This window comes from Salvelinus sp. IW2-2015, linkage group LG22 (genome assembly GCF_002910315.2).
Source record: "Salvelinus sp. IW2-2015 linkage group LG22, ASM291031v2, whole genome shotgun sequence".
In the NCBI taxonomy this organism is placed as follows: Eukaryota; Metazoa; Chordata; class Actinopteri; order Salmoniformes; family Salmonidae; genus Salvelinus; species Salvelinus sp. IW2-2015.
In genome coordinates this window covers 28,409,402-28,421,656 of record NC_036862.1, presented here as the reverse complement: position 1 = coordinate 28,421,656, position 12,255 = coordinate 28,409,402, and the positions used below count along the sequence as shown (strand labels likewise).

General features: G+C 40.6%; 1 protein-coding gene across 2 annotated transcripts in view; it reads right to left on the bottom strand.

The window, feature by feature from the left end:
- Positions 1-3,968, bottom strand: part of LOC111982708 (somatolactin) — a 15,606-nt gene extending 11,638 nt beyond the window's left edge. The window contains exons 1-2 of one of the 2 annotated variants that reach the window (XM_070434198.1): positions 3,934-3,968; positions 3,228-3,418 (exon numbers count right to left, since the gene is read on the bottom strand). In XM_070434198.1, coding sequence (XP_070290299.1) covers positions 3,228-3,418; positions 3,934-3,949 — 207 coding nt within the window. In that variant the 5' untranslated portion in view covers positions 3,950-3,968. Of the gene's footprint in view, positions 1-3,227; positions 3,424-3,933 lie in introns of those variants that run through there. The other variant, XM_024014316.2, reaches the window with a different exon arrangement.
- Positions 3,969-12,255: the final 8,287 nt, after the last annotated feature.

Here is a 12,255-nt window from a genome sequence, read left to right as displayed (position 1 = left end):
TCTGCCAATTGACATGTCTTCCTTCCATTTGTGTGTATGATTGTGAACTCCACACACACACACACACACACACACACACACACACACACACACACACACACACACACACACACACAACACATACACATACACATACACATACACACACACACACACATCTGCCTGTGTGTTGTATCCCAATCACAAAACAGCATTGGCGGTGCATAGAAACAATGTGTCACTTTATAGTTATGTTCACTTAACGTATGAGTGAGTCTTCTGTCTCTGTAGTGCTATCTTCTGTGGTGTATTGTTTTGGCCGATTAAACATAAGTTAGGCCTTATTATTCTTGAGAAGTCTTGAAAATGTCCTTGCTACACCATTATTATTATTATTATTATTATTATTTATGTAATTATTTTCCCCATCTTAATCTTTCTTTTTATTCGCCAGTCTGAGATATGACTTTTTCTTCGCAACTCTGCCTAGAAGGCCAGCATCTCGGAGTTGCCTCTTCACTGTTGTCGTTGAGACTGGTGTTTTGTGGGTACTATTAATGAAGCTGCCAGTTGAGGACTTGTAAGGCATCTGTTTCTCAAACTAGACACTCTAATGTGCGTGTCCTCTTGCTTAGTTGTGCACCGGGGCCTCCCACTCTTCTATTCTGATTAGAGCCAGTTTGCGCTGTTTTGAGAAGGAAGTAGTACACAGCGTTGTACGAGATCTTCAGTTTCTTTGGCAATTCTTCGCATGGAATAGCCTTCATTTCTCAGAACAAGAATAGACTGACAAGTTTCAGAAGAAAGTCTTTGTTTCTGGCCATTTTGAGCCTGTAATCGAACCCAGAAATGCTGATGTCCAGATACTCAACTAGTCTAAAGAAGGCCAGCTTTATTGCTTCTTTAATAAGCACAACATTTTTCAGCTTTGCTAACATACAGTGGAGCAAAAAAGTATTTAGTCAGTCACCAATTGTGCAAGTTCTCCCACTTAAAAATGAGAGAGGCCTGTAATTTCATCATAGGTACATTCAACTATGACAGACAAAATTAGAAAAAAAATCCAGAAAATCACAATTGTAGGATTTTTAATGAATTTATTTGCAAATTATGGTGGAAAATAAGTATTTTGGTCAATAACAAAAGTTTATCTCAATACTTTGTTATATACCCTTTGTTGGCAATGACAGAGGTCAAACGTTTTCTGTAAGTCTTCACAAGGTTTTCACACACTGTTGCTGGTATTTTGGCCCATTCCTCCATGCAGATCTCCTCTAGAGCAGTGATGTTTGTGGCTGTTGCTGGGCAACACGGACTTTCAACTCCTCCAAAGATTTTCTATGGGGTTGAGATCTGGAGACTGGCTAGGCCACTCCAGGACCTTGAAATGCTTCTTACGAAGCCACTCCTTCGTTGCCGGGCGGTGTGTTTGGGATCATTGTCATGCTGAAAGACCCAGCCACGTTTCATCTTCAATGCCTTGCTGATGGAAGGAGGTTTTCACTCAAAATCTCACGATAGATGGCCCCATTCATTCTTTCCTTTACACGGATCAGTCGTCCTGGTCCCTTTGCAGAAAAACAGCCCCAAAGCATGATGTTTCACCCCATGCTTCACAGTAGGTATGGTGTTCTTTGGATGCAACTCAGCATTCTTTGTCCTTCAAACACGACGAGTTGAGTTTTTACCAAAAAGTTATATTTTGGTTTCATCTGACCATATGACATTCTCCCAATCTTCTTCTGAATCATCCAAATGCTCTATAGCAAACTTCAGACGGGCCTGGACATGTACTGGCTTAAGCAGGGGACACGTCTGGCACTGCAGGATTTGAGTCCCTGGCGGCGTAGTGTGTTACTGATGGTAGGCTTTGTTACTTTGGTCCCAGCTCTCTGCAGGTCATTCACTAGGTCCCCCGTGTGGTTCTGGGATTTTTTCTCACCGTTCTTGTGATCATTTTGACCCACGGGGTGAGATCTTGCGTGGAGCCCAGATCGAGGGAGATTATCAGTGGTCTTGTATGTCTTCCATTTCCTAATAATTGCTCCCACAGTTGATTTCTTCAAACCAAGCTGCTTACCTATTGCAGATTCAGTCTTCCCAGCCTGGTGCAGGTCTACAATTTTGTTTCTGGTGTCCTTTGACAGCTGTTTGGTCTTGGCCATAGTGGAGTTTGGAGTGTGACTGTTTGAGGTTGTGGACAGGTGTCTTTTATACTGATAACAAGTTCAAACAGGTGCCATAATACAGGTAACGAGTGAGGACAGAGGCCTCTTAAAGAAGAAGTTACAGGTCTGTGAGAGCCAGAAATCTTGCTTGTTTGTAGGTGACCAAATACTTATTTCCACCATAATTTGCAAATAAATCTCTCTAAGGCCAGCATCCCGGAGTCGCCTCTTCACTGTTGACGTTGAGACTGTAGTTTTGCGGGTACTATTTAATGAAGCTGCCAGTTGAGGACTTGTAAGGCATCTGTTTCTCAAACTAGGCACTCTAATGTACTTGTCCTCTTGCTCAGTTGTGCACCGGAGCCTCCCACTCCTCTTTCTATTGTGGTTAGAGCCAGTTTGCGCTGTCCTTTGAAGAGAGTAGTACACAGCGTTGTATGAGATCTTCAGTGTCTTGGCAATTTCTCGCATGGAATAGCCTTCCTTTCTCAGAACAAGAATAGACTGACAAGTTTCAGAAGAAAGTTCTTTGTTTCTGGCCATTTTGTGCCTGTAATCGAACCCACAAAAGCTAATGTTCCAGATACTCAAATAGTCTAAAGAAAGCCAGTTTTATTGCTTCTTTAATCAGCTCAACCATTTTCAGCTGTGCTAACATAATTGCAAAAGGGTTTTCTAATGATCAATTTGCCTTTTAAAATGATAAACGTGGATTAGCTAGCACAACGTGCCATTGGATCACAGGATTGATGGATGCTGAAAATGGGCCTCTGTACGCCTATTTAGATATTCCTTTAAAAATCAGCCGTTTCCAGCAACAATAGTCATTTACAACATTAACAATGTCTACACTGTATTTCTGATCAATTTTATGTTATTTTAATAGACAAAAAAATAGATTTTCTTTCAAAAACATAGACATTTCTAAGTGACCACAAACTTTGGAACGGTATTTTATACTGTGAAACACTAAGCTCTCCAGCTGCACACAGATATGAATGAACACATTTCTTCAGTGGGTACTCTTAGAGGAGGTACGTTGGAAATGTCGGAAGTACGTAGGAGTTGTGTGGTACTCACAAACAGAGTGCAGGACTCCTCAGAGACACGGTAGATGAGCTCGGCATGTTGGATTACCCGGTCCAGTAGTTTCTCCTTGGAGATGGAGGCACAAAGTATGATGCTGCCCTGCTCGTCCTTACACTCCAGAGGGACACCCAAGGACACCAGACAGGGCCAGAGTAGCACTGCCCACACAACACTCTGCATGACTGAGTAGACACACACACACACACACACACACACACACACACACACACACACACACACACACACACACACACACACACACACACACACACACACACACACACACACACACACACACACACACACACACACACACACACACACACATAAGGAGTACCCAGAACCAATATAGCTATACAATTAGCCAGCAATGTCTATAGTTATTCTCTCTAATTGCACTACCAACAATAGACCTACAGATAGCAAAGGATGCATCCAATATCGTTCCAGTATTCCAGTATTGTACTTCCGGCGCCGACAGAGATGGCCGCCTCGCTTTGCGTTCCTGGGAAACTATGCAGTATTTTGTTTTATATTACTGCACGGTCGGAACTAGAAGCACAAGCATTTCGCTACACTCGCATTAACATCTGCTAACCATGTGTATGTGACAAATAAAATTTGATTTGATTTGATTAAATTGATCATAAAATGATTGATCATATCGTACATTCTCTCTGAAGGGGGTATAAAGTACCTTGCATCATGTTCATTCTGTCAGGACAGTGGTCTTCCTACTAGCATCTTGTACGGTACCAAGGACCTTTATATGGATTCAACAGGCCATAAATGAGGCAAAAGGATGAAGGGGTCTTACGTAGGTTTTTGGTAAGGGGATATGTTCTTACCCGTCCAACATACTCTGATCACTATGGATTGTATTCAGATGAGAGAGGACCTTACCAGTTTTAGAGACTTTGCCTGGTGTATTTGTTCACTGTTGACCGTTGTTAAGAGATTCCTTCAAAATTCTCCTATATACCTGAGGATACATCATAATACATCAATTTACTGTGTACTAGATACTGTGGTAAAGGAGATGGTGTCTGAAAACTCTAAACCTGGAAATATATTTTTTCTATTCTGGTGAAGAAACCCTGGTGAGAACCAGTCAGTCTCCCCCAGCAGCCAGGGCTGCCCATCTGACAGTAATAACTCTCTGTTTGGTTGTCATAGGCAGCACACATTTAGAGCGTGGATAATTCTTCATAAAACTAATCCCCTTTGAAATAAAGCCAGGGTAGGTGGGCGTAGTACTTCATTAAATCCGGCATATTGCAATTTTGTCTCTGATTACCGAGTGTCCTACATATTACGGTCCCCCAAACCCACACCATTAAATGTGTTAATCCAATCTGAGAATTATAAGTGATGTGTCCTGTCCGTCGATTGGAAAATGAAAGCCCCTTAGTTGGCATCATGAACATTTCAGTGGAACCAATTTCTCTGATCTTAGAAAGAGTGAGAGAGAAAGAGGCTGTAAACATTTTGGGATTTTTAAGAGAATTTGTTTTATGAAATTAACTGCTTCACCAAAAAAATGACAGGGTACAAAAAATAAAGCTATTCAAAATGTAGACCAAAATTGTGTTATTAATATAATTTCTTTATGAATTACTAGGGCTGTCAAATGATTAAAAATCATGTCTGAATTTGCCTCAAATTAAACTGTAATTTAAGATTTTTTTTACAAAAACATTACAGGAATATAGTTGTCTCGATGTTCTCTGAAATAACGGTGAGACAAATTTGGTAAATTGAGAAAGCACACTTTCTGTTACCTCAGTGTCAACTTGTTTTTACATTGCATTATTGTTTTTAGCTATATAGATTATGTATTTGGGATGTTGGCAGTGTATTTTGAATGCGTTCTGCTTTAAAAACAATAATTGTTAATTTGTTTTTTAGAGGCTTAATATCTATAGAAAATCATTTTCAACTTCATGATCAGCTTGTAGCCTTCCATTTGAAGTACTATGCATGTATAGTGCCTTCAGAAAGTACAGTATGCACACCCCTTGACTTTATTATTTTTTTTTGTGTGAGAAAGTGGGATTAAAATGGATTTAAATGTCATTTTTGTCAGCGATCTACACAAGATTCTCTGTAATGTCGAAGTGGGTAAATCTCTAAGAGCTTTCCACACCTGGATTGTGCAACATTTGCCCACTATTATTTTCAAAATGATTCAAGCTCTTTCAATTTGGTTGTTGATCATTGTTAGACAACAATTTTCAAGTCTTTTCCATAGACTTTCAAGCAGATTTAGGTCAAAACTGTAACACGGCCACTTAGGAACTTATACTGTCTTCTCGTTATGCAACCCCAGTGTAGATTTGGCCTTGTGTTTCAGGTTTGTCCTTCTAAAGGTGTCCTGCTAAAGGTGAATGAATCTCCAAGTGTCTGGTAGAAAGCAGACTGAACCAGTTTACAGTATTGGATTGAACCTAAACACACACTTTGCATTAAAGACAAAAAGTTAACTGCTTTGCCACAGTTTTTTGCAATATTACTTTAGTGCCTTGTAGCAAACAGGATGCATGTTTTGGAATATTTGTATTCTGTACAGGCTTTGTTCTTTTCACTCTGTCAATTACAGTGGCTTGTGAAAGTATTCACCCCCTTGGCATTTTTCCTATTTTGTTGCCTTACAACCTGGAATTAAAATAGATTTTTGGGAGTTTTGTATCATTTGATTTACACAACATGCCTACCACTTTGAAGATGCAAAATATTTTTTATTGTGAAACAAACAAAAAAATAAGACAAAAAACAGAAAACTTGAGCGTGCATAACTATTCACCTCCCCAAAGTCAATACTTTGTAGAGCCACCTTTTGCAGCAAATTACAGGTGCAAGTCTCTTGGGGTATGTCTCTATAAGCTTGACACATCTAGCCACTGGGATTTTTGCCTATTCTTCAAGGAAAAACTGCTCCAGCTCTTTCAAGTTGGATTGGTTCCTGCTGGTGTACAGCAATCTTTAAGTTATACCACAGATTCTCAATTGGATTGAGGTCTGTGCTTTGAATAGGCCATTCCAAAACATTTAAATGTTTCCTCTTAAACCACTCAAGTGTTGCTTTATCAGTATGATTAGGGTCATTGTCCTACTGGAAGGTGAACCTCTGTCCCAGTCTCAAATCTCTGGAAGACTGAAACAGGTTTCCCTCAAGAATTTCCCTGTATTTAGCGCCATCCATCATTCCTTCAATTCTGACTAGTTTCCTAGTCCCTGCCGATGAAAAACATCCCCACAGCATGATGCTGCCACCACCATGCTTCACTGTGGGGATGGTATTCTCAGGGTGATGAGAGGTGTTGTGCCAGACATAGCATTTTCCTTAATGGACAAAAAGCTACATTTTAGTCTCATCTGACCAGAGCACCTTCTTCCATATGTTTAGGGAATCTCCCACATGCCTGTTGGCGAACACCAAACGTGTTTGCTTATTTTTGTCTTTATGCAATGGCTTTTTTTCTGGCCACTCTTCCGTAAAGCCCAGCTCTGTTTAGGGTATGACTTAAAGTGGTCCTATGGACAGATACTCAAATCTCCACTGTGGAGCTTTGCAGCTCCTTCAGGGTTATCTTTGGTCTCTTTGTTGCCTCTCTGATTAATGCCCTCCTTGCCTGGTCCGTGAGTTTTGGTGGGCAGCTCTCTCTTGGCAGGTTTGTTGTGGTGCCATATTCTTTCAACTTTTTAATAATGGATTTAATGGTGCTCCGTGGGATGTTCAAAGTTTCGGATATTTTTTTATAACTCAACCCTGATCTGTACTTCTCCGCAACTTTGTCCCTGACCTGTTTGGAGAGCTCCTTGGTCTTCATGGTGTCGTTTGCTTGGTGGTGCCCCTTGCTTAGTGGTGTTGCAGACTCTGGGGCCTTTCAGAACAGGTGTATATATACTGAGATCATGTGACACTTAGATTGCACACAGACAGACTTTATTTAACAAATTATTTGTCTTCTGAAGGTAATTGGTTGCACCAGATCTTATTTAGGGGCTTCATAGCAAAAGGGGTGAATACGTATGCATGCACGCACCACTTTTCAGTTAAAAAAAATGTTTTTGTTGAGATAAGCAATTTTTTACATTTCACTTCACAAATTTGGACTATTTTGTGTATGTCCATTACATGAAACCCAAATACAAATCCATTTAAATTATAGGTTGTAATGCAACAAAATAGGAAAAACACCCAGGGGGATGAATAGTTTTGCAAGGCAATGTAGGTTAGTATTGTGGAGTAACTACAATGTTGTTGATCCATCCTTAGTTTTCTCCTATCACAGCCATTAAACTCTGTAACCCAATTTCTCCCGAGTGGCGCAGCGTTCTAAGGCACTGCATCTCAGTGCTAGAAGTGTCATTACAAGTCCTGGTTCAATTCCAGGCTATATCACATCTGGCTGTGAATGGGAGTCCCATATGGTGGTGCACAATTGGCCCAGCATCACCTGGGTTAGGGTTTGGCTGGTGTAGGTCATCATCGTAAGTAAGAATGTGTTCGTAACTGGCTTGCCTAGTTAAATAAAGGTGAAAAAAACATGAAAAATAACATTGAACTCTCTGAGCTGTTTCCTTCCTCTCTGGCAACTGAGTTAGGAAGGATGCCTGTATCTTTGTAGTGACTTGGTTTATTGATACACCATCCAAAGTGTAATTAATAACTTCACAATGCTCAAAGGGATATTCAATATCTGTTCATTTTTTGATCTACCAGTAGGTGCCCTTCTTTCCGTGGCATTGGAAAACCTCAGTGGTGTTTGTGGTTGAATCAGTGTTTGAAATTCACTGTTCGACTGAGGTGCAGAGATGAGGTAGTCATAAAAAATCTTGTTAAACACTATTACTGCACAAAGAGTGCAAGCAACTTATTATGTGCCTTGTTAAGCACATTTTTACTCCTGAACGTATTTAGTCTTGCCATAACAAAGGGATTGAATACTTATTGACAAAATTTTGAAAAACATAATTCCACTTTGACATTATGGGGTATTGTGTGTAGGCCAGTGAAAAAAATACATCTACATTTAATGCATTTTGAATTCAGGCTGTAAAAAAACTAAATGTAGAAAAAGTCTAGGGGTGTGAATACTTTCTAAAGGCATTGTATATTGTACATCTACAGTATAGCAGCTTAACTTTCCCCCCAAAGTACCATGAATCTTTATAGTAACAGTCTGTAAACCAGCAGTTTATGAATAAAAAAATCTTACAGCTTCTCTATGATAAGTGACGGGAAGGTGTTGTATTTGCAGTCTTCATGCATACGACATGCATGAAGTTCAAGTTTCCCACGTTTATTTGGTGAAATCTTTCCAGAGGGGTCAAGGAGTGGGCAGGGTGTCTCGTGTAATCAGCAGCTGGTCGCACATTCAGCCAATGAGAGATGGTTCAGAGAGGAAACTGAAGATGCAGAAGACTGTAACAATACATTGACAGACGTCACCAAGGTGTTGTCTATTCACGCTTCTTCTTTAAGACACCTGCTGCCCACATCACCTGCCCACCCTGTCAGTGTGTCAGAGGCTTGGGTTTCAGGTTCTCTTATCTTCTGTTCTTCTTCATTCTCTCCAGTAATATATATATATATCTTGTGTTGGAGTATAAGAAAACAAATTACACATACTCACCCACACACCCAAAGAGTTAGTACTTGGGAAATCAAATGAAGAAGACAACAAGGCCTTGTAATAGTAAAAAACGAAACCAAACATATTTAATTAGTTATTTATTTCGGTGCGAAAAAACTAACAGTTTAATGTTTTAGTGTTGCTCAGCTTTTCCCCACACTTAATTGCCACTTCCAGAATTGCGTGAATTACTCCTTGCATTCATCACTATGAAGACAAACGGAGATGCTTTTCTGTATTTTCTCTATTTTCCGTAGCTTGATTGTACTGTATGAGAAATGTTTGTATTCTGTATGTTTGTACTGTTGGAAAAATATGATTTACCTTGATAAGTGTAAGGTAAACAGGTTGACAAATTCTCTGGGCAATTATTCAATATCCTCCCAGTTGCAACTCTATTTATCAAACTATATAGCTCTCTAACTCTAAACAATGAATCCAGTGACTAGAGAATTAAAACAATTATGGGGGTCAAGTCATAAACAGCAAATGCAAATGTTTCATTTAAAAGGAGAAACGAATGTGAATGACATACTTGGTAAACACTGAGTGTACAAAACATTAGGAGCACCTGCTCTTTCCATAACAGACTGGCCAGGTGAATTCAGGTGAAAGCTATGATCCCTTATTGATGTCAATTGTTAAATCCACTTTAATCAGTGTAGTTGAAAGGGAGAAGACAATTTAAAGAATGATTTTTAAGCCTGGAGACAATTGAGACATGGATTGTGTATGTGTGCCATTCAGAGGGTGAATGGGTAAGACAAAAGACTGAAGTGGTATTTAACATTTTAGTAATTTAGAAGACACTCATCTAAAGTGAATTACGGGAGCAATTAGGGTTAAGAGCCTTGCTCAAGGGCACATTGCTAGATTTTTCAACTAGTCAGCTTGGGGAGTCAAACCAGCAACCACTCAGTTACTGACCCAACTCTCTTAACGGCTTGGCTACCTGGTACCCCTATAGTAGTAGGTGCCAAGCGCACCAGTTTTAGTGTGTCAAGAACTGCAAAGCTGCTGGGTTTTTCATGCTCAACGGTTTCCCGTGTGTATCAATAATGGTCCACCAGCCAAAGGACACTGTCACGCCCTGGCCTTAGTATTCTTTGTTTTCTTTATTATTTTAGTTAGGTCAGGGTGTGACATGGGGAATGTTTGTGTTTTGTCAGTTTTGGGTGGTTATATGGTAAAGGGGGTGTTGGGTGTAGTGTATGGTTTTGTGTTGAGTGTATGTGTCTAGCTGTGTCTATGTTGGGTGTAGTTGTCTAGGAAAGTCTATGGTTGCCTGAATGGGTTCCCAATTAGAGACAGCTGATTTCTGTTGTCTCTGATTGGGAGCCATATTTAAGGTAGCCATAGGCTTTCGTTTGGTGTGGGTAATTGTCTATGTCAGAACGTTTGTAGCCTGTGTATGTGCACGATGTTTATTAGCTTCACGATCGGTTTTTGTTTTGGTTAGTTTGAAAGTGTGTTTTGTTTCATTTTTGCCTTCTTCAATAATAAAAGAAGATGGCTTATTTTCCAAATGCTGCGTTTTGGTCCGTCAATCCTCCACACGATCGTGACAGACACCCAGCCAACTTGACCCAACCATGGGAAGCATTGGAGTAAACATGGGCCAGCATCCCCGTGGAACTCTTTCGACACCTTGTGGAGTCCATGCCCCGACGAATTGAGGCTGTTCTGAGGTCAAAAGGGGTGCAACTGTTCCTAATGTTTTGAAAACTCATTGTATGCTCTGCTTTCTTCTGTTATTTCATTTTTTTAGTCCCCATGGAGCACCTGAGCTCATGTATTTTATTCCATAGAGGAAGCACTATGATTTGTAGAACCTGTATTTGGTGTATAAGGTGAAAATTGCATTTACATCATCTCTCACAGATGGAGATATTTTCCAACCACAAGCCATGCAATTTGTATTCAACCAATATTGTATTACAGCCATTGACAAAGCCTGTCTGTCTCAATTTGTACAGCACGTCCTAATACAATAACCGGTATAACACCTTCAGATAAACTGTACATTATAAACTGGGTAGTTCGAGCACTGAATGCTGATTGGCTGACAGCCGTGGTATATCAGACTGTATACCACGGGTATGACAAAACATTTAGTTCTACTGTTCTAATTACGTTGGTAACCAGATTATAATAGCAATAAGGCACCTCGGGGGTTGGTGGTACAGTATATGGCCAATATACCACGGCTAAGGGCTGTATCCAGGCACTCCATGTTTCGTCATGCAAAAGAACAGCCCCCCCTCATATACCACCCCCCCTCATGCATTATGGCTTAAGTAGAACAGCATCCTGGAGTCCAAAGGCCACATTCAATACCATACTGATATGGCTTTTGTGCATCTTCACCCAGTTACTGATAATTTCTACCAGCTACTGTTTGTATGAAAAATCTGGTAGCCTTGTTTCTCTGCCTGGTGTTGGTGTGAGAATCAGATGGTACCCAGCCATGCTGGCCTGTCAACAGACAGAAGGAGATTGTTTGATCTCCAAGGGTTATGGGGGAGAAGACAACCAGACTCAATATGGATGCCCTTGAGGCCAGCAGAACAGAACACTGTGTGTGTGTGTGTGTGTGTGTGTGTGTGTGTGTGTGTGTGTGTGTGTGTGTGTGTGTGTGTGTGTGTGTGTGGTGTGTGTGTGTGTGTGTGTGTGTGTGTGTGTGTGTGTGTGGTTTTTGGCTTTGTATGCTAACTCATAGTTTAGAAGTGGGCCTTGGTCCTCTGACAATGTGGAGTGTGCCCGTTTGTCTACATGTGCACAGCCACCTTTAAACCCCTCACAGCGAGGCTCTGAGAAGAGTACACACATTAATATTTTATCACGCCGAAGAATTTTCAGGGCAATATGGGCGACGGGTTCCCTCTTTCCTCCAATGGTTGAATTGACAACCGACCATAAATCATTTTGGAAGCCATCAAGCTCTGACATTAAGACCTGTGGGTGTGGAATTGGGAGGGAGGGGGGAGGAAATAAGGGAAGAGGGGGGTGGGATAATGATCATCAACAAGTCGTCACCACAAATATACAGCACAGTGTAAAAAACAGACACATTGACAAAGGCTTACAGCTCTAAAGTGATGATATGAAATGAGAGATTGGGACATCAGAAAAAAGGAAGCTGAAAACCAGTCATTGTTTGATTTGTAAATTGGAAGTAAAGAGGTCTGGGGAAAATGGAATGTAACGATTTCAGGGACCAGAGTTACCACAGCTGGGGGGGAATCTTTCTGGTGTCATTAAATTAGTTCATGAATAACTACTATAGTAGAACCAGCTGTGTTCCTCTTAGTTTGGCTTGCTTTGATAAATTACATCATTATCATTTCGTACGAGCAAAATCACAAAGCCAACGGGTTGGG